The sequence below is a fragment of the Pipra filicauda genome, unplaced genomic scaffold, assembly GCF_003945595.2.
Source record: "Pipra filicauda isolate LSUMZ 115617 unplaced genomic scaffold, ASM394559v2 scaffold114_size2234877_pilon, whole genome shotgun sequence".
NCBI classification, from domain to species: domain Eukaryota; kingdom Metazoa; phylum Chordata; class Aves; order Passeriformes; family Pipridae; genus Pipra; species Pipra filicauda.
In genome coordinates this window covers 143400-165186 of record NW_024103596.1, presented here as the reverse complement: position 1 = coordinate 165186, position 21787 = coordinate 143400, and the positions used below count along the sequence as shown (strand labels likewise).

At 45.3% G+C, this 21787-nt stretch overlaps 1 protein-coding gene and 1 non-coding gene across 3 annotated transcripts in view; both read left to right on the top strand.

Moving 5' to 3' along the window:
• Window positions 1-19695, top strand: part of COP1 (COP1 E3 ubiquitin ligase) — a 123455-nt gene extending 103760 nt beyond the window's left edge. For both annotated transcript variants that reach the window (XM_039383976.1, XM_027740629.2), the window contains exons 19-20: window positions 16635-16679; window positions 18585-19695. In XM_039383976.1, the coding sequence (XP_039239910.1) occupies window positions 16635-16679; window positions 18585-18602 (63 nt within the window). In that variant the 3' untranslated portion in view covers window positions 18603-19695. The remainder of the gene's footprint in view (window positions 1-16634; window positions 16680-18584) is intronic.
• On the top strand, window positions 1899-2034 carry LOC113998204. Its single transcript, XR_003544375.1, has one exon.
• Window positions 19696-21787: the final 2092 nt, after the last annotated feature.

Here is a 21787-nt window from a genome sequence, read left to right as displayed (position 1 = left end):
ATCGCTTCAGAAAGAATATCTAAAATCAAGGGAGGATGAAGCAGATTAGCTAAAATAAAAATCAAAAGCCAGAAGTGTTTGTCTTCCCTCACCCTTTGTCAGCAGAGCTGGGGTTTGTATTCTAATATTTATGTAGCTGAAGGGTATTAGAAAATCAGAGGTACTGTGGCGCAACACAAGGGGGTTTGTTCACTCCTATAATCCCAGTAGGTAATTTTTTTTTCTTTATGTACTTGAGCCTTTTTAAACTTCCTTTTTTGCTATTAGTGTCATTGGTAGCTTAATGGATTTCTTGATTGTTGAGCTCTTCTTTTTGATGCAGTATTGTTAGTCTTAGCATGCATTCAGAATGACAGGGAGCATTAAAAACAGTCATTTCAATTTGAGATATCTAGAGATAATTTTTTTATACCCACTGTGTGAAAATAACTTGAACAGTAGCAGAATCATCCATTGTAAGAGAGATGATTTTACTTGTGAATTGTGTTTAAAGATAAAATCTGCCTACTTCCCGAGTCATGGATTTCCTATTCATTGCTCTGTTAAGATTAATCGGGAGCAAGACTTAATCCAGAACAAAGATGATTGAATTGTCCTTAAACAGTGATGTAGAACATTACCCAGATCTCACTTTGGTCTCGCAGTGCTGAGAAATCACAAGCATGAGAGTGAGTACATTATATGAAGAGAGATGCTTTTTACTAATTTACTGGCTCATTAGGAAGAAAAATGCTCTCTTTTTTTGTGGTTTTGGGTTTTTTTTGGAATGTAGTTGTGAGGAGGTGCAGTATGGAATGGGTTAAATCTGTGTAGCGTGTTAGCCGGAAATTATTTTGGCATGCAATAAAAAGGGCTCACTCCACCTGTGAAAGCCTCTGATGGGTGTAAGTTTTGCCATTAACTGAGCTGCTGCTGTGCTTGTGGAGTAGCCAGGATGAAAAATGGAGTACTTTAATGCAGCTTTGGTTCTTCTTTGGGAAACCAGAGGAGGACAAGCTCCAGCTCCCCGAGCCAGTGGGTCAGTGTGCCCAGCAGAGCCACAACACGATCCACTGCTCCCCACTGCTGCCAGCCCCAACTGCTCACTGCCCACACAGTGGTGCTAACAACAAACCCATGCTTTTCAGAGTTAATGTCTTTTTTTTTTAATCTCTTCCATCAGAAAGTGTGTAGAGCTATCAAGTTGTCCTAAATCTCCAATTACAGCCTAGAATGGAGTTATGATGTCGTCTGGTTTTTGCCCTTTCAGAGGGCCAAGGAGAGAGCATGGGGGGAAGCATCTAATTCAAGGATTTCCAGGATGTAACACGGGAGCTTGACAGCCTGTCAGTTCATTTCACTTCCTGAGAGAGGACTGTGCTCAGTGATTTTTGGGAGCTGGCATTGCTTGTTTGCCAGATGCATGAACTACATTGAAAATAATTTAAAAATAAATAAATAAAAAGGGTGAAGGAGCATCTTGCTGTGTAATGGCCTTGCCTTTGGGATGCTGGCAGGCAACACACCATTGGCAAGCTGTTCCCTGGAGTTTAGGAGTGTATTCAAGGCCAGGAGATTTAGGGACTTATTAAGGCACTGCAGCTCCAGGCCCTGCTGTTTGCTGGCAGTCACTGAGCAGGGTAAGGAAGGCGCTGTTGGTGCCACGTTCAAGGCTGTCAGGCATGTGAGAGTGTGCCCCTTGCAGCATCTCTTTCTTCCAGCTAGAATGATTTTGACCTTCTGAGTTAAACTTTTCCACTTAATGATATTTTCCTATTATTCGAATCTCTCTTTTCTTCAGCTTATTTGCATGCGTTACATCATGTTTCATTTAGGATTTGATACGGTCAGGAGCCCGGGATAAAAGACAGTGTAATAAAAGGCTGGTTTAATCACGAATTTTTTGAGGACTGGAAGCTGCTGGGGCCAGTCGGGACCAGTCGTGGGCAAAATAAATATATTTTTGTCCACTGTTGCAGTCTTCCTAGAGCAAAGTGGAGGTCTCTGTCTGCTTTAGGACAGCCAACTAAACCGGATCGTTCCCCTCCACACACGAGTGTTATCTCATAGTGGGCTGAGACTGCTCCTGCAGGGTCCTCAGCAGTGACTGCTGCCCAGCCACAGCATTCCCACCTCGTGGGGACAGCCCTTGGGCAGGATTTTGTCTGCAGCATCCAGAGCTAAGTATAATTGCCAAGTGTTAATCCAGCTCGGTCGTTTAAAGCAAGACTGTAATCATAGTTATTGGGTTTTGGATTAAATACCCTTTTTTCCAACCTTATTCTTAGGTTAGCGAAGTGGCTGTAGAGGTGATTGTGTTCTGCTTGGAGAGATGTGCATGAGTGGAGCAGGGCTGCATGTCCTGAGGTTCCCCTCCCCTCTCCTCTTGACTGCCTCAAGAAACAGTCATTTGCTGTAAAGTCAGGTTTGCAGCTTTGATTGAAAATGACTGTGCAAAACCCCGTCAAAGCCGTGCATGCCACAGAGTCATTTAAAAAAAAATAATAAATATGTCTAAAAGGCACCTTGGAGTGTGTGAGCTCTCTGGGATGCCAGGGGCCATTGCCTGTGGTTTGCTGGTGTCCCCAGGCAGGACCTAGCAAACCTTTGTCTACCCAAGGAGCTCAGAAAAAAGGGAAGAAAGAGAGAAAGGATGGAATTGCTCTCTCTGACGCTTGGGATGATTATTAAATGCTGGCCCACCGCCTGATGGCTGTCATGGGTTTGCAGAAGTGAGACAGATCTGGGAGAGGCAGCTGCAGTCGTGTAGCTGGGAAGTCAGGCTTTTAATTGCTAATTAAAGTTACCATTTGCATTTGGGGTTTTCCTTTTTAAAGGACTACATCATATTCCACAAGAAGCCACGAGCATTGTGTATTTATAGCACAACCAAACCGGCAACCTCTCTTGCTGCTTTGCTGGTACATCTGTATTTCACCTATTGCCTACTTTTACTTTCCCATCTGTATTTTTTATGACTTCTGTCCTGACAGCCCTTGTTCTCCTAGTCCTTGACTCCCTTCCCGTGCAGACACACGATCCCATAATGTTTTCCTTTTTGTCTTTATAAACAATAGGCAAGCAGTCTGATAGCGTAAGTCCAAAGTCAAGGGAGCTTTGCAGATTCAGCTTGACAGCTCCTCTCTGAATTATTTAAAACCCATAAACAAAAGAAAGCCCATCTACAGCTTCAGGTGACTTCTCCTCCAGTATTGTGGAGCATGCCTGGTAGGCATTTTTGCCCATTTAAATCTATGGGATTTATTGGAATATCAGAAAAACTATTAGAATTCAGGGGCTGCCTCATGATATTCCTTAGGGGTGGGTAAGTTGTAGGGAGGTGAATGAGCAAGTTGAGGAGAGGGGAAGTTGAATGAAAGAATAGAGAATTTCTCTCTAGTATGAATTGTGTGTCAAGTTTGGATTTTTTTTTTCCCCTCTCGCAATCAATGAACTTGTCTAAAGACATCCTGCATTTTGCTTCTGACTTTAATCTCAGTCCTTGGTGGGTTTCGTTGTTTGTTCTTTTTACATCCTTTGTTTTCAAATCTAAAATGCTTTTCTACAGCTGAATGACCCCGTGATTTCTGACTTCTCAGGTGCATTTTAGTTGCTGGTTTCACTCGTCCTTCTGGATCCAGGAGTGTTTTAGATGGCTGGGATTAGGGAAGCAGGCAGCAGGCACAATTGAGTCCTCTAGATGATGCGAAGTTCATTATTATGTTGAATAGTTCATTCTGCAGAACAAAGTAGGGAAGGTGTCATGCTTTGCATTTATTGTGCTAAAGCTATAAAGCTGTACTCTCATCATTCCTAATACCTAAGGCATAGCTACCTTCTCTTCCCTCTCCCTTCAGATAAACACAATGGAGAAAGCATCAGTAGTAGCATATTAGAGACACAACTTTATATGTATCATCTGTATTCTGGGTGGTTTTGTTTAATGAAGTTTTTCACCTTTTCTGTTCAGGCAGACCTTATTAAAATGCAATTTACTGTACTGTCTTTCAATAGCAGCCATACAATTTTGTCATCAAAGCTGATATTTTGCAGTGTGGCCTTACTTTGAAAACTGACCTGCAAAAATGGCTTTGACATATCTTCTTTCAGAGATTCCAGCAGCTTTCAGTGCACAAACCAAGGATCCCTCTCTTCCAGACAGCCTTGCAGACATGACCCAGCCACAGCCCAGTTCAGCCAGCTCTTCCATACAGTTATAACAGACTTACAGAGCCAAACCAGATCTAAACCCTTTCTTGGCCATAGCTGTAAGGAGGTGGTTCTGCTGGCTGGGGAGGATGCTCAGCTCTCCTGCCCCATCCTTACCTGTGCTTACCCTATGACTTGAGTTCATGCAGGGAGAAGATTTAAGTATAACTGGAATTTTACTTAGTTACTGCTCAAGAGAAAACTTGTGCTTGTGGCATGAAATGCAGTTTTGGATGGCAGCAGAACCTGCTGCCTGCAGGTGAAGGCTCTGGCCAGAAGGCTCTGGCAATTTTTCTCTGCTATTCCCGAGTTTGTCAACATCTCTGCTCCTTCATCATTTCCCTGTGTGCCCTGGCCAGTGAAAATATGTGCCCACTGCACTCGGGGCGTTTTTGGAGCAGCATTTTGAGGAGACAAAGCTTCCTGTTTCCCAAGCCTGGAGAAGGCCACGTGCTCTGGTACAGCTTGCCCAGCCTTGTCTGCATTGCGGGAGGTTTCAGGTAGTGCTGCACTTGATCCTGTTATAGCATTAGCTGAATTGGATGGTGCAGGAGAGCAGCAGGTTGTGAATTCCTTCAAGATTAATGGAAACTTTTGTTTTACCTTAATTAAACTTCCATTCCTTAAATCAAAGCCCTCTTTCCCGAATAGGTGTACGTTATAAATTGCGTTACTTATAGGTATAACTTCATGAAGCTCCTACGTTGCTAATGTTAATGTTTGTGCCTTGAGTTTTCTCTGCAAGAAACAATTTATCACTTCTTTTATCTCACCAGGTCCTGGTGATTTCACTTCTGTGGCGCACGTGTTGCATAGAAAATATAAGGAAAAAATACTTACATATATGTATTTATATAAATAGTGGCTTATGCAGCTACAAGCTGGGCCACCTTGCAGGTACCCTTCCCTTTTGTGTTCTTACACCAAGCAGATCGTGGCCCTTTGGGTGGGAGCAGCCTCCAGGGATGAGGTATTTTTGCTGTTCTGCTGTGTTTTGCTTCCCCTCCCCTTGCCCTGTTTGCCCCACAGATGTTATCCCCCACCCTCCCTGCCTGCAGCCTCAGCTCTGCATATGCTGTCATTCCCCCTCTCAGCCAGCACCCTCAGTGCTGACACTTAGACCTGTGACTCCATTCCTGTTGCTGTTAAATATACTGTTCTTGGCCTAAAGAGAAATGAAGGCTTTGATTTCCATGGCTGCCAGACTTCTGGCCCATCCAGTAACGCAATTAGAAGGCTTGCAGATGCAGTGAAACCATCATCCTTCTTTTCCAGCTGGCATAAGCAAAACATTTAGAAGAGTTAATGTGTTTATTGAGCACTCGAGTCCCCCTGCAACGTTATTCCGAGACCCACTAATGCAATGGTCAGGATTTTAACATATGTCCAGAACTTTCTAAGATGGTTGATTTGAGATACTGTAATATCAGGGTTTGGCTTTGGTTTGGTGGCGGGATCCCACTTAAAAATGGTAGGGTATGTTCGAGGGATGTTATTACAGTTAAAGCATGGAAACTAAATGTCAGAATTCAGGTTGTACCTCTTTTGTGTCTCTGTGTTAGGCCGGTCTTGGTAGTACCTTGGGAATAGTGTCTTTAAGAAAAGGGGGAAAAACCTGCACAACTGCATCAGAGAGGGAGGAGTGAGAATATGTGAGAGCGACAGCTCTGCAGACCCCGAGGTCAGTGAGGAAGGAGGGGCTCCAGGTGCCAGAAAATCCTGTGCAGCCCATGGTGAAGAACATGGTGAGGCAGCTGTGCCCCTGCAGCCCATGGAGGCCTGTGGGGAGCAGAGATCTACCTGCAGCCCATGGAGAGCCCCATGCCAGAGCAGGTAGATGCCCAAAAGAAGACTTGTGACCCTGTGGGAAGCCCACACTGGAGCAGACTCCTGGCGGGGCTTGTGGACACATGGAGGGAGGAGCCCATGCTAGAGCAGGTTTGCTGTCAGGACTTGTGATCCCATGGGGGACTCACACTGGAGCAGTTTGTGGAGGACTGTCCTGTGGGAGAGACCCATGATGGAGCAGGGGAAGAGTGTGAGGAGTCCTCCCCCTGAGAAGTGAGGGAGAGGCAGAGACGTGATGAACTGGCTGTGACCCCCATTCCTTGTCCCTCTCTGTTGCTGATGGGAAGGAGGTAGAGAAAAATCAGGAGTGGAGTTGAGCCTGGGAAGAAGGGAGCGGCAGAGGGAAGGTGTTTTTAAGCTTTGGTTTTATTTCAACTCTGATTTGATTAGTGATAAATTAAATTTTCCCCCAAGTTAAGCCTGTTTTGCCTGTGATGGTAACTGGGGAGTAATCTCTCCCTGTCCTTATCTCAACTCCAAGCCTTTTCTCTCCCATGTTCAGTTGAGGAGGGACAGTGACAGAGCAGCTTTGTTGGGCACCTGGCCTCCATCCAGAGTCAACCCACCACATTAGGTGTTGCCCAAACAGACAGCTTTCTGCCCCAAATTGGTGACAGCCAACCATATAAAATGAACAGTAGCAGAGTATGAATCCATTATCAGTTTTAAATAAATTGATTTTTTCATTCCATCAGCCATTTTATGAGTTTCTATCAAAAAGTTTCCTTCTTGCTGACCCAGCCAGCCCAGCTTGGCTCCCTTCGTCATTCCTGACATCTCCACTGATTAATCCATTCTCCTGTATTGATTGCCACCGTCTCTGGTTGTAATGCATTAATTGTTCTTCCACCTTTGCTTTGAGGGGACAGTGTCACGTGAAGGGTTAGGGAGGGTTTTTTCCCAGCCTGTCCCACCAGCACTGGCCAGTATGTGTTCCCACCAGTTACATGGCTGCAAGACCTCTTTCTCCAGAGGTTAGTTTGTGAAATTCCCTAAGAGAATTTGGATTAGTTGTTGGAGCACCTGGGAGCTACCAGCTTTAAACCTCAGCAGTTTTCTTGCCTGCTTTTTCTCTTCAACACTTCATTGTGAACATCTGGATTAACCTTGGGTAAATCCGAGTGTGTTGCCTCGGTTTCCCAACATGTCAAAGAAGGATAATATTTTGCTACCTCACCAGGGCATTTGCCACACTTAATTAATGTTGTAATGTGTCTTTGGTTCCTCTGATAAAATGTGCAGTGCGAATGCAAAGTTGTTTTTGCTGATTGGATTGTTAATTAAATGTGCACATATAAGTGATTTATTGGCAGTAGAGAACTAAGACTTAATAATTTAAAATATTAACATCAAGGTGGTTGGGTCAATTTTAAGCCTGTATCATTCAGCTATTTAGAGTCTGAAACTAATGGCACTGGGAGAGGAAGGGAAGCAGGAGCTGGGCCAGGTAATGGCTTATTTTGTGGCACTTCTATGTGGGGACTGATTTAATAACAGCATGTGAATTCTGCTGCCTGGCCCAGAGGAGCCACTGGCAGCATCAGCAGTGTGCTGAGCTTCATAGAGCACAGGAGACGTGTCACCAGCACTGATCCCGCTTGGCCCAACTTGGAAACCATTTGTCAGCCCTCAGAGGAGCGTGCTCCAGTTCAGCAGAGCAGCTGAAGTGCAGTAGCAGCTCCTGTGTATCAGGAAAAAGCATGAAAGCAAGGATATCTGGGGCACACGTGCGTCTGCGAGCTGCTGACGTGGATCACCTTCTCCTGTTGGATGCTCCTGGCCCAGCGGCAGTTTGTTCCCAAAAAATAACATGGGGTTGCAGTCTCTAACCGTAAGGCTTCTGCCTCCTTATGTCCTTCTGTCCTCTGGGGTTTATCTAGGCAGATGTTTCTTAGGTAGATGTGGGAATGAGCTGTAGCTGACAGCCCAGGCAGGGCCCAGAGGAACAGATGTGTCGTCCTAGCTCAGTGATGCATTCTGGGATCTGGAAGGGAAGGCAGCCTGTGGGAGCAGATACACTTACTTGATTGGATACTGGGACCAGAAAGTAAGATTAACCATCATCTCTTCCCTTTCTGACCCTAAGGAAGATGTGCACATTGGTGTTGGTGCCACCACGTTGGAGGGTTGGAAAGGAAGCGCTTCTATAAGCAGGATTTGCGGATTCACGAGGGCAGGAAAAGATGGGAAGGTGTACATAGTGCTGTGGAAGAGGCAGTTGAAACTGGGTTTTGATGAGAAATGCCATGCAAGGGACAGTGATCTCACAAATACAAAAGCCCTGAAGGATATGGGACAGATGGTCTGGGAAAGATGAAAGTGTACTTACACAAACTAGGGAATTGATGATTCAAGTGTGAAGCAGATTTGAAAAAAGGAACTGAGGAGTATTTGGTACAGTTGAGCTGGAGGAGAAATCACTGACTTGGCAAAAGGAGAAGGAAGAAGAATGGAGAAGGTAAGAGGAATGGGGGAAACACATCATATGTGTGAAAGAGGCACAAGAGAACCATCTGAATATGAAGCAGGGCTTAAGCAGGCTGGAGTTTGCCCTTCACAGTAGGGCAATGAATGTGTTGTAAATTAAATAAGCCCAAGGAGCTGGGATAGAATCACAGAACATCCTGAGTTGGAAGGAACCCACAAGTACCATAGAGTCCAGCTCCTGGCTCTGCACAGGACACCCCAATAATCCCACCACGTGCTGGAGAGCATTCTCCAAATGCTTCTTGAGCTCTTGGGGCTGTGACCAGTTCCCTGGGGAACCTGTTCAGAACCGTACCACTCTCTGGGGGAAGAACCTTTCCCCTCAGAAGTTTCCCACCAGCATCCATTCCTCCCCAGTGCAGCAGCTGGGAGCAGTGGTCCTGGCTGTGTTTTGGGACTGGGCTGTGTATCTCTCATGGAAGGCTGTGCTTGTAGGGTGGATTGCTCGTCTGTCTAATTCAGGGTAGCTTGGACCGAAAAGGCTTTTCACGTTCTACTGATTTCTGTTCACAGCTCTGATCCCTGATGGTTTGCCATGGGACTGCACAAAATCAAAATCCAGATTTAGATCACATTTCTGAGTAATCTCGTGCAGATTGGTGGTTGCTTCTCCAGATCACATACTTGCTTTCTGGTACAGGTTTGGAAGAGAGACATAAGCACTAGCTGTATTAATGATAACAGCCTGGGGCTTGGTTTTGCCACATACTGCACTGATGGGCAGGGCAGCCTGACCTTGGCTAGGGAGAGATTAAATACATCACCTCCAGCATGATGTAATGACTGACTGCAACAAACAATAGAAGAGAAAGGAGGGAAACATATTGACAGTAGGAATGCAGGTCTTGAGCTGTGCTGTTGTTAAGTGACCTACGGCATTCCATTATGTAGAATTGCCAAATGAGTATTTGGAAGTTTTAAGTATTAAGAGAATAGATCTTAAAAGCTGTTTTCACCAAACTAATGCTTAGCCTTTCCTGTGGTTTTGCAGTATTGATGTAAATGTGTTTCATGTTTATGTATGCTTTTTGTAAGCTTATTGCAAGCTATATTTATGTACTGCTGCCACTTCCTTCAAGGCCTTGAGCATATTGTTTATGGGGAGCGTCTGAAATCCCAGGATTTATGACCACAGGAACAAGTAACTTTAGAGACCCTGTCACAGATAAATGGGCAGTGGAACTCAATATTCCCACATGGAGAGGAGGAGAAGACTTGCCCTTTGGGGGTGGAGGGTTAATGCCAACATAATTTGGTTTTAACATGTGTCTCCCTACCTTGCCTGATGGGGAGTGTGCAACAGCTGTTAGAGCTGTGTACTTTGCCTTGCAGTAGGTGCAGAATAATAAGTGTCTAACGAGATTTTCTCATCTAGAATTCTAAATAAATTAGGCGCTCATCAAAACTGGTTTTGTTCCAGAATGACTAAATTACAGAGGCAGTTGCCTGTAACATATCAGCAGTTCCTGGGGTGGGCTTTGCTGGCTGGCTCTCCTGCCTTTGCAGAGCTTTCTTTGCCCTCTTCCCATCAGGCTCGTTGGCCTCTGTTTCCACCTTGAATTCAGTGTAGAAACAAGGAGATTGATGCCTGTGTGCAGCACTGTACGTGTGGGTACTTCTATTTCCTTCTAGCCCTGTCTTCAGTTGCCTTGTTGATCTTGTTTTCTTGAGAGCTACACGCTGAAATGAAAGGTCATGCTAAGAAAAAGGGATTTCTCACTTGGCTGAGAGATAGCTTACTCCTCATTTGAGTGTGTCATTGGAGCAAGGCTTGGACTGCTCTCCTCAGGGCACCCTTGTGCTGTGAATACAGCACATCAGCTTCCAGCTACACAGCGTCGGCTTGGGCTGGGTTTGGTCTGAATAGGAGTATAAAAAATGCATTGTGTAAAATACAAAAATGAGAAGACTGTTTCAGGGAGCAGGAAAAAGGGACATATTCATGTATCGAATCGCAACTAGAAAGCACCAGATGTGGAGGTGTCAGCAGACTTGATGAAAGAATCCCAGGTACAGAGGTAAAAGTCTGGAATTGCTGAAAAACAAGGGGAGGGATTCCAGGAGATGTTGAATTTCTACCTGTGCACGTTTCCTAGCGAGACACACTTCATCTTGTGTGGAAGCTGCAAGCTCTCTGTGTGATGCAGGATGATGGAAACACTTAATTTGTTTGAAAGCTTTTTTCTCCTTTACAGTGTGCCCATGAATTCTGATGTGAGAAGAAACTGTAGATGTGTGCATATGATTGTAGGCAAGTCTTCCTACAGAAAGCGAGTCAAAGGAGTGCCATCATCTGTAAATCTGTGGGTTAACCTGTTAAGAAAATATCTCTGCTGTGCTGGAGGGGTATAACTGTGTAGCATTTATGAACTTAAAACCCCAAAAGATTGTGTATTTGCAGCTGGATCTAGAAGGAAGCACAGGCAAAACCCTTTTTCAGATACATTGAGTTGTTGCTTTTTTTCTGGGGCCCAGCTAAGCCTAAAGAGGCTTTATCTCTGTGTGTACAAAGGAATTACCTTCAGAATGAGATAAAAATACAGTTTCTAAGGATTAAAAGACACGGTTTAGGCGTGCATGTTCTGTTCCAGGTTTAAAACCTGAAGAGTTGGGTGTTGGTGCTCCTGAAATGTTTTGGAACAATATCTTTTGTATGTAAGACCTTGTTCTGTAAAGAAGTGCTTGGTTTAAAGTAATTAATTTCTGCTTGGGCCTGATGTTCAAAGTACAGATAATAAATATTCCTTTAAATTTGTTCAGAAGGGATTAATGTTAGGGTGAGCATGATGGCATAGAAAGTAAATTCTGGCTCACAGGGAGATAGAGGGTTGTGCACCACTTCAACCATCCCACTGTGCCCCCTTCATTGATAACAGTTGTATCACAAGAATGGAAAAAAAAAAAAAGAAAACAAAATTGGGCATGCAGCACATTGTCCTGCTGGGAAGGGATCTAATCTAGCAGTTCAGCTTTTCAAAAACCTCTTGATTTTTGTATGCTGGAGGTTCACTGTGTTTCCTAGGTTAGAATTTGTAATTTTCTTTCAAAAACAAAAGCTGACTTGAGTCATACAACAACAACAAAAAAATAGCCAGGGATCAGGGGAATTAGAGTGAAAAGCCATTAGAATCTGCTAATTACTAGATGAAGAGCAGTCAAGCAGTGGTGTTCTGTTGGGGAACCGCTTTCACATATTTAGATGTATGAAAAGACTTTGTGCGTGACTTCGATGGGGAAGAGTTTTGGTTAAATACACCTCTGCAGCTCAGACCTAAAAGCCAGCACCTGAGTAATAGTTGCCACCTTCAGTAAGAACAAGTAAACTTACTTAAACTAGGGGCTTTCTGTACGAACAGGACTCGATTTAGTTCAACTATGTACTTTTATTCTGCCTATAAATAACGGAAGGCAATGGCCACTTGAACACAAGCTTTCTCACCCAGGTTGTTTTCCCGTGGTATCAACAACTTTGCTTAATTAGGCTCCAGCTCCTTGGAGTAAGTGTTCAGGGTTTGCTGGCAGCGAGTCTGTCTGCTTGAAAGAGAAGTGCTGACAAACCAGCCATTTGTTAGCCAAAACATCTGCTGGGGAGGGAAGGTGAGAAGTTGTTAATTTAAAATAAGATCTCTAAGAATCCTAACTGTGAATCTGTAGAACAAACCTAGCTGAAAATCCAGAAAACTCACGCTTACCTCAGTGTTGGCTGCGCTGGAAGTTTTAGGTGAATCTCCTTTATTTGTGCAGAAAAAGGAGGGTAACAAAGAAGCATGAACTTTATGGCCTGTAATTATTTATAATACGATGAAAGTCCCAAATAAGGTTTCCAGTCCAGTGCATGAAAAAGTGCACTTGGAGACACATCCTGCTTCACCATTAGCATCTTTATAATCCTAAGGAACAATCTCTTCAGCTTTTCCTTCAGTGTGAACTTCAGAATTCTGCTTTAAGGATTGATATGTGTGGGATAACAGGAGGAATGGTCTCATAAAGGATTATATTAAGAGGAAAAAAAATCGTGAGTGATTTGTTCTCATCTTGCCTGTTTCGAGCCCTTTAGGGACAGGCTGTTTGGTGTCAGGAAGGGAAGACTAAAATACTCAGCTGTGATTTTGCACGAGCCCACTGCTGAGAGGGATGTATAACTCCTGGAGCACTGTGGCTGCAGCCAGGCATATTTACTGGTGAAGAGGGATGGCTAGAGATGAACCAGGCCACAGCTTGGCTAAAGGGTGTGTGCAGAGCTTTCCCTTGCTCCGTAGAGTTGGTCCACTTGGATATCTCCACGGATATGTGTATGTGGCTTTTCAGAGCTGTCCATCTGGGGTGTGGCATTCTAGTCCATCCTCCACCAAATGGCTTCTTGCACAAAGATGTAACGAAGGAGTGGAAGAGCTACAACCTCAGCTGTCTTTTACTCCCTGACGCACTGAAGCAGCTCCGACAACTTCCCAGTTGTTCAGCTGAGTTTCCTCAAGCCTCCCAAAACATCCAGAGCATTCCTGATTGTCTTAGTGTTGACCTCTCTTGCATGAATACCAGCAGTCAACCAGACTTTCTTTCTCCTCCCTTCCTTCCCAAATTGCCTCCCCAGGGCCATCCAAATACAGGGCTCATCTAGGAGGGAAGGAAATCAATGTGCTTCAAAATCCAGCTGTCACCAGGTGAATAATTCTTCCAAATGATGAATTTAGCAGGTATCTCGTCTACTCAGGAAGGCCCTAAACTTGATTTTGTTTTTCTTTGCCATCCAGAATGTGCTACGAAAATTTCTTTTTTTGATGCAATCAGTGAAAGTCCCTTCAAATCCTAAGGGCGAATGCTCCAAAGTTCCTGTGGGTGAACCAGTCACGTTCATTCAGAAGAAACAGGGATCTGTCAGGTTCAGGACAGAGGTGCTTCTATCTGGTCTGTCTTTGTACTTGGGACTGATTTTTTTTTTTTTAATTTTATTTTTTACCTAATGCTTACCTCCAGGTGGATACGTGTCCAGTCTGTGCAGTAACAGATCTGTGGTGGAGTCAAGTCCTTCCCATGTCAAGGAACTGCCCTTCAGACTTTTATAATGCAGTAGAGGAAAAAAGTTGGTGTATGTAGGAAGTTTTTCATAGTTGTAGCACAGAACTTCAGCCCTGTAGCATGTTAGAGCAGTCCTGGACCTGCACCCTGTATTAATCTTAACATGAGTGCTGAGAGGCACCAACATTTGCCAATTAAATTGTTAAATTCCTGTGTAATGCCAAAAGACAAGAAGATGCATCCTTTTGGTGTCTCCAGAGCTTTTTTTCTATTGCCTTAGCAGGACCAGGACTCTTCAGCTGTCTCCCATCAGTTTTATGGCTCTCGCTGGCTCGTTGAGGTGCCGCATTATCTTGTCACGGGGGACTCCCCCGGTCGCTCCTTGTCTGCCATGATGTGCAGAGTAGAGGTTTCCACATTTCAGCAGGTGACACAGTCAGTGGCTTTCCACTGGGGTGCAACAATACTTGAGATTAGCAGCCACACAGAACAAAATGCTGTTGCTTGCCAGGCAGTAAACTAAACCCTCATCTCTCGATTTTTGTTGTGTTGGTTCGTTTTTCTTCTGCAATCTTGGCAAAGGCAGCTGGTTCCTTCTGCCTCTCCTGTTAAGAATGGCTACAGGTTCAAACCACTCACAGGGGGAGATTCATGTGTAGAAGAGTCTGACTTCTTCAGAGCAGGACTACTTAGCTGGGCTGGATCTACACATCCCCTTTGCCTCTGCATTGGGAATTGCTGGCTCCTGCAGGCAGCAGATTTGGGAGGGGTGAGGAAGGCTGGTCTTACTTGCCCTGCATAGAAACAACAAGTGGTTATGTTAGAGTAGAACATGCAGCCACAGTGGCTGGTGAGACCCTGTTTTCATGCCTCAGAGATACAGATGCTCACAGTGTGGTTTAGGGTTAGGCATTCTTCCAGCTGAGCAGTGATGGCAGTTTTCTTTTGAGGCCACGGTGACTCCATTCATACACGTCCTGGCAAAAAAATTGGTTTAACATGCTCACAGATATCATGAGTTACAAACCTACAGGTCTAAACAACTTCACAACTCCCTTAGGTGTTTAACATGTTGAGTATATTGACTGTTTTACAGGCGACACAAACGGAAGCGAATTGTTTCTTTGGAGGATTAAAAACAAGTTACTTAGCTGTGTTCCTGGAGAAGCCTTAACAAGCAAGTCACTGTTTGTTCGATGACAGATTTGGTGCTAATTTTGCTGCTGTCTGCTCCTGTTTGCATCTCATGGTTGTGGATGAAAGCAGCAGAGTGGTGATTAGCTCAGACCCTGCTGAAAGAAAACAACACCCAGTGGCTTCTGAAGAACAAGGGAGTGAGAGTATATTACCCTCTGGCATTTTTATTTTATTTAGCAGGTAAAACTGTTCATTGAACCAGAGTTCATTTACAGTGGCACCCCAGCAGACTGCAGCAGCAGGATGAATTACCAATCACTCACAGTGCAAACAGGAATCATTCAAACCCTGCATCATCTGTACTCAGGAGTTCAGGTCTCCTGCACTGCACACTAGATAGCTGCCTGTCCCTCTCCCTTGCCTCCAAAATCCTACTGGGCATCCCAGTCCCTGTTTTAGTCCCCAGCTAACACTTTTATCTGAATTCCCCTCCGTGGGTTTTGATTTTAATGCTGTTAACCAGAAGCTGAGCAGTTCACTGGATTAGACTCTTTTACCCACCAAATTAATGGAAATTGGAGTATATGCTTCCTGTGAGGATATACTTTTTTTTCAGGAGCTCGCACTTGGAGGATCATTGGTGAGATAATATCAGGAGTCTTAACTAATCCTCTAATGATTGTACCAGGGTGAACAAATCTATCTATATCAATTAGCCCAGTGGTCCACCACAAGGCTACTCTTACCTGATAAGTGGGTTTTTACGCTGAAGGGGATTTTTCTCCCTTTGCCTGGAGGCTGGAGGCTGTGCAGTCGTGACTCAGCGCGTGGCCCTGCTGGGGCTGTGTGGAGCTGCCTTCCCACTCCCTTCGGAGCGGGGCATATTCTAGTCACTGATTTTATTAAAAATGCATGCGTTAAGCGATGGGATAATTACAGCGACTTTGTCTGGGGATGGGGAGCAGCAGCAAGAGAAATTTATGATGTGTCTGAGAGAAGATATGAGCTGTCTTGAGAGGAAGCGGTTCACAGCGGGCGCTTTGGTGGCGTACACTGCATCTGCCGGCGCAGGGATGGCTGCAGGACACCATCTGGGAGCAGTGGTTCTCCCTCAGCACCTTCAGGGCTGTTCCCAGCACCCCAGTGCTCGTGTGCTTTAGGTTTGTTGGCACTGTGTCGTCCCTTTGGATTTCCCCCCGGCCGCGGGATTTAGGGTGGGGACGGTGCGTCCGCACTGCTGGTCGGTCACATGAGGAATGTGGTCTGGAGAGCAGAGCAAGCCTGCCTCTCCCCCCAGTTTTTGGCTGGGGGTTGCCTGACTGATGCAGCAGACCATTAATTTGCAGTTAACCAGGATATCTCCAAATGCAACTCCATCAATTGGCAGGAGGTAAATAGATGCTGCCTCTGCTTAAAGCGGGGCTGGAGCCCTCTCTGTTTATCTTTCCTTCCAAACTGGGTGCATCTGCTATTGCTCTCTAATCTCTTCTCCTCTTTGTTTTATTTGTCTGAAACTTCTTGGATGAGGGAGAGGTTGCCTTGGCCTCGGAGCCAGAGGGGTTTTGTCATGGTGATTAGCTGGTTTAGTTGGGGCGCTCGAGACCTTTGTCCATGTGCTGCCAAAAGATGAAAATAACTATTATTATTATTAGCCCACTTCACAGGGAGGCTGCGAGGATTAATTCATGTTTGTAAATTGCTTTGGAGATTTAAAGCTCTGTACAAGCACTAAGGATTATTGCCTTCTAGTTCTTCAAGGTAGTATAACTTTTATAAAGACTTTTAGCCTCAAAAGCATCTTGAAAATAGGAAGAGTTAAATCCCTTTGAAATTAGATATACTTCTAATGTTTAAGATAAAAATAACTGCTTCTTCTCTGCTGCTTCTTCCAAAAAAAAGACCAAAAAAAAAAAAAGGCAATGGCAGGTTGTGATAGTACCTCTTCTTTTTTTTTCCAGGAGTCCAATGTGCTGATTGCTGCTAACAGTCAGGGTACAATTAAGGTAAGTTATTTTATTCATCTCCCCTTTAAACACTTGAATCTGTTGATAGTAAAGAGCAAGGTCAGAGAAACCAGGCAGCCAGGAGAAACCATTAGAGGAGGTTTAGATCCCAGCTGTGGAGGTTTGTAATTTAAATGATGTGTTTGCCTCTGGCACACAGTGGAGTGAGCAAAGAGTGCACCAGTAATGAAACCAGTTACAGTGAGGTGTGGAAGAGCTGCTGGTGTGCATCCAGCACCCACCACAGCTCCCTGGGGTCCTGGCAGCAGCATCTCTCTCGGCTCATGCTGGTCCCTGTGGCAGCAGAGGCTGAGTGTTCGCTCACCACGTTAAGCAGAGCCCATCCTCTGGCTGCTGCAGGTGCAGTGGGGCTGAAAGCTTTGCTCCTGATGTGTAGCCAGCTGGAGCAGAGCTGGAATGAACAGGGATGCTCCCTGTCTTTGCTTGCTCTGGTGCCCAGACGGGCAGTAACAGAGCAGCTGCCAGCGCAGGGTTCTGTGAAAGCAACAGCCTTGCCCCTACACCGACACACCAGCGCTGTGCCAGGTTTGCAGCACTTGGATTGTCTCCTAGAGTGTCTGTTCAGTGTATTTCCATCCATGAAATGTCAAGTGGTATGGAATAAAGACTGTCCTTCTTTATGTGTCTTAACAGCCAAGCAAAACCAGTACCCAAGCCAGTACCAAACTCAGCCCAAAACCAGAACCTTGTCCCATATTCTACACAGCAGCACTGACCTCCACCGTGCTTTGGAGGCTTGGTGGTTATTGCCATAAGTTCGTAGCCCGGAGCCACAGGCTGCAATTCTGTAGCTCATGATAAAGGGATTTACTTGCTGTTTGCAAAGTTACACGCTGCTTTGTCGCTCATGAGGCTGAGGTCCTCATCCTGGTTGTCCCTTGCATCCCTGTTTCAATAGCAGCTCTCTGAAGCCAGACCAGAGTTGCTGGTCTGAACCATCCTGAAAAAAAATCACCAAAAAAACCCAGGAATGAGGAGAGACCCAAATGGTCTGTGTTTGACTGTGTGTGAGGGTTTTTCTTTTTCCCCCTTTTTAGGCCACGAGTGGCTGAGTTACTCCCACTGTGCAGAATGTGATGATATAGCCTCTATTTCATAGGGCATTTATTTACCTATCAGGTTTTGAAATTAGTTGGTGGTTAATTTGGTCCCTTCCTCCTTAGTAAAAAGGACAAAATGCACATACGCTTTTGATATTTTGAAGTGAATCCAGCAGCAAGATCAGTGATTAGAGAGGAGAGGTTTTGCTCATGCACTTTGCTTGTTAATGAGAAAAGGTAGACAGAGAAATGCACAAACAGCCAGGGCTGTCAGAACTCTGGTATCTCCATTTGCCTGTGGCAGCACACAGTGGGATGGGATGGGAAAGGCCTGGGTTTGCACAAACCCACACCAGTGTGGGGGCAGGTGCCATCCTGGACATTTCCCGTGAGCTCTGGAGCTTTCCCCAGTAAAGCCAAACCAGGTTCATACAGACCATGGCAGCCCCACAGTCCCTCTTGTGCCGCCTCTAGGCCGTGCCTTCAGAGGCTGCTGCTCCATCCCAGCCTGGACAAGGGAAATGTGAGCACAGTGGGCTGGGAGGGCAGAAGCTGATCTCCATTACGAGATTTCCAAGAGCCGTTTGATTGGGATGAGGGGAAAGGAGGCAACTGTGGATGGTTTTGCTTCACGCCTAATTTATCATCACAGAAGCAGACATCAAAATTGGGATGCTTGCCAAGTGCTTATCCCATTTGTGGGATATTATTGCATGCTGGTGAATAAAGGGTAAGGGGTGGAGACGGAAGGGTCAGTCCTGTCCTAGTGATCTATATGCTGATGTAGGAAATAATGAATGTCATAAATTCCTTTTCTAAATGTCTCGTCTTCCCTACTAATCAGGTACTGGAGCTGGTATGAAGGGTTTTCTCTCAAGGCATGAGGTACTTGGTTCTGCTGATATGCTACAGTATTCATCTGGGATCCTCAGCAGGACAAGAAACCAAAACCACCTTGATGTTCCTCCCCAAAACCATCATGTTTGGGTTTTTTTCCATTTATGGACTTTCTAGGACATTTCGAAACACTGGAAACATCAGTGGACTGTCTGCCATCAACATTAACTCCACAGACTTTGCTGCTGCTGCTGCTGGTGGTATGGTTGTCTAATTTTTACAACAGAAAAACAAATTCTTTTAAATAAAAACAAAAAGGAATAATAAAATTTATTGAGCCACAAGCTGAAGCTGGAAGATTCTCTCTTGTTGCATATGGGAACGTATTTACTTGGGTAGGGAGCTTACAGGAGCACACAGGGCTGTCCTCAGTTGCACATCTCCAGTTAATTTCATCTGGACTGTTTTTCATCCCATTGGAAAAAGAAAGTCTCAAAGCCTTACCTGGACATGCAAGCAATTCACTTTGAGATCCCATCATGATCCAGTTCTGTTGTTCCTTTGATTTATTATTTTTTTTTAGATGCATTAAATGTTGAAAAACATCACCCAGGTTGACACTCCTGGAGACTGAAGTCCTCTGGTCATCAAGAAGAGAAGGACACCTTCCCCTTCCTCCCTCTCCTTGTGCCCCTGCCTTGACCCGAAGGAGCAGCTCCAAAGGAGAGGTTTAAGTTGTCCTCCTGTCTGTGTGAGCCGCCTGCCACCAGCAACGTGCTGAGAGGAGGGGACCCACAGTTCCTGGGACCTGGACTGACCTCACCAAGACATTGTGGGATGATGATCTCCCTCCCACTGACCTGGCTGTGTTTGACTGTCTCAGCTAGAGGAGGAAGCTTCTAGATCCAGTTACCAAAGCCCTGCACCACTCAACCGCCCGTGGGGTCTGGTTGTGTTTGCCCCTCTCTGCACACCGTGGAAGCCAAGTGTTCTGAATGTTGTAATGAGAGAGGGGATGGAGTTGGTTTGTAATGTGTTTCAGAGCCATGATATAAGTAGCCTTATTTTTAATGGTCATGCATACACTTAACTGTACATAATAAACCATGATGCTGAGAGTGGTTGTTGCTTTGTTGGCAGGACCGTGGGGTGGGTGAGAAGGTGCAGATGGTCCTCAGGAGCAGCAGCCAGGCTGGGCTGTCAGGATTGCTGCCAGAACTTGTTACACTAGAAAGTGGAGTTGGTGAGTCTAGTGTCTTTTCTCCCAGCTGTAGGTGGCAAAGGTGCAATACAGACAGTGATACCTGTGGGAAGCGTTTGGGTTTGCAAACAGAATCCCTCTCCCTTCATTCACTGCATTCTGAGTCCCCTTGGGGGCTGGGATTGGCACAGGGACTTTGCTCTCCCTCTTGGCAAAGCACAGCCCTGCTGCAGCCTTGGGTACCCATCAAGGAACCATAACAGGTCTTACATCCTTCAGGTGTTGAAATCATGATTCTGATCTCCCCAGGAGCATTATGTGGTCTTCTCCCACCCTTTGGTCACAGAGCAGGGAAGAAAAGCAAGGATGGTCTTGAGGATATATGAACAAAGAAGCAGGAATTAAGCCTTGTGGCAGAACTGGGGACAGATCCTGTCCTGGTTCAATGCATGTGCCTGTTTCTAGCATGGCCATATATGCTCTTTCAAAGCTAGAAGGATGTGGGACACACCAAAATTGCTGGTGGATTCTGGAGAGTCTCGTCCAGTGGGGAGAAAAGTGATGCTTACCTTCAAGGGAGGGGTGGATGGCCCTCAGCTGCTGTGTGCTGGCTTGTTTCCATGATTTCTGCAGTGTCAGGGGGGCAAGAGTGAGGAGAGAAGGAAAGGAGAGAGAAGAGAGCAGACTGGTTTGTGTCCTGCTTGGAAGTGCTACCTGCAGGTCTCTGTCGTATGAGTCACCCGAGTCACTGTGGCAGAAGAAAACGAAATTGGTTCCTTCTGCCTGATGGCAGCTGTCTGACGCATCCCACTGAGCACTAGCTTGATTTCCATTTTGCTGCATTTTAAGAGGATTTGGTGTGGAGTGACAGTGCTGGGCTGTGCAGAGCATCCTTCCCATCCAGCCCCCTCCAAAGGCGGGGCCAGTTCGATGATCCCTTGCCATTGCTCTTCCTGCCTCCCCCGGTTTCAGGTGTGGGTTTCCTCCAGCCTCTGCCTTGTTTATCAATGCCTACTAATTCATTTTACAAGCTGCTGTAGCTGCTGTTGTACCCCAGCTCGGTGCCACGCAGCTGCTGTTGGCAGGTGACCTCAATCCTTCTCTCCCCCCACTCGAAGATCCTCTCTATTTTAAATTGAAATCACTCTGACGAAGCCGAGATCTTAAAAACAGAAGAAAAAAAGCAGCTGTTTTGAATGCTGTAAGGTTACTCCCTGAAAGCTGTTTAACATCGGCTGCCTTTCTTTTTTCAGTTTTCATTCTGTTTCAATCAAGATAAAATGCAAATTTGGTGTCTGGCCCTAATTAGAAACACAGCAGCTCCTAAACACAAGTTGATGGCATTTTTTGTCTTCGTCCCTTTGTCACAAGAGGAAACGCTCCTTATTTTAATCCCTTTAATTTTCTTTCCTTCAGGTAACTCTTCACAGTTGACATATTAAGTCGCATATAATTACTACTGTAATTTTTTTGGGTTTTTTTTAAACAGCATGTGGTCAATTTTTTTTTTTTAATTATTCGCCTCCTCAACAAATGGTCCCTCTCAGGTTTTCAGGCTTATTAGATGATTGAGTATGGGAGGGATCTCCAGAGGTCTTTGGTCCAACCTCATGCCCAGGGCAGGGCTTACTGAGAGCTGGATGAGGTTGCTCCAGGCCTTGGAGATGTTCACAACTCAACTGAGCGAGGACTGGGATTTCCTAAGTCCCTCTGGAAAACCTGTTCCGGTGCTTAACCGCTCTCCTTGTGAAAATTAATTGCAGATGGTGGGCACTTAAAACCTTTATTCTCACCTTCTTCTTTTGAAAGAGCAGGGTTACAAAGCCCTTGGCTGGAAGCTGCCCCAGAACAGTTTTGCCTCCAGTGCTCATGTCCCTGCGAGAGGTGTTGGGTGAGTCAGATTTTTCTTTGAGGAAGGGAATTTAAAACCCTGCCTGGCCAACCAGCCTCTTTAATTAATTTTAAAGCATTTAATAGAAGAGTGGGAGGAATATGCCTCAGTGCTAAAA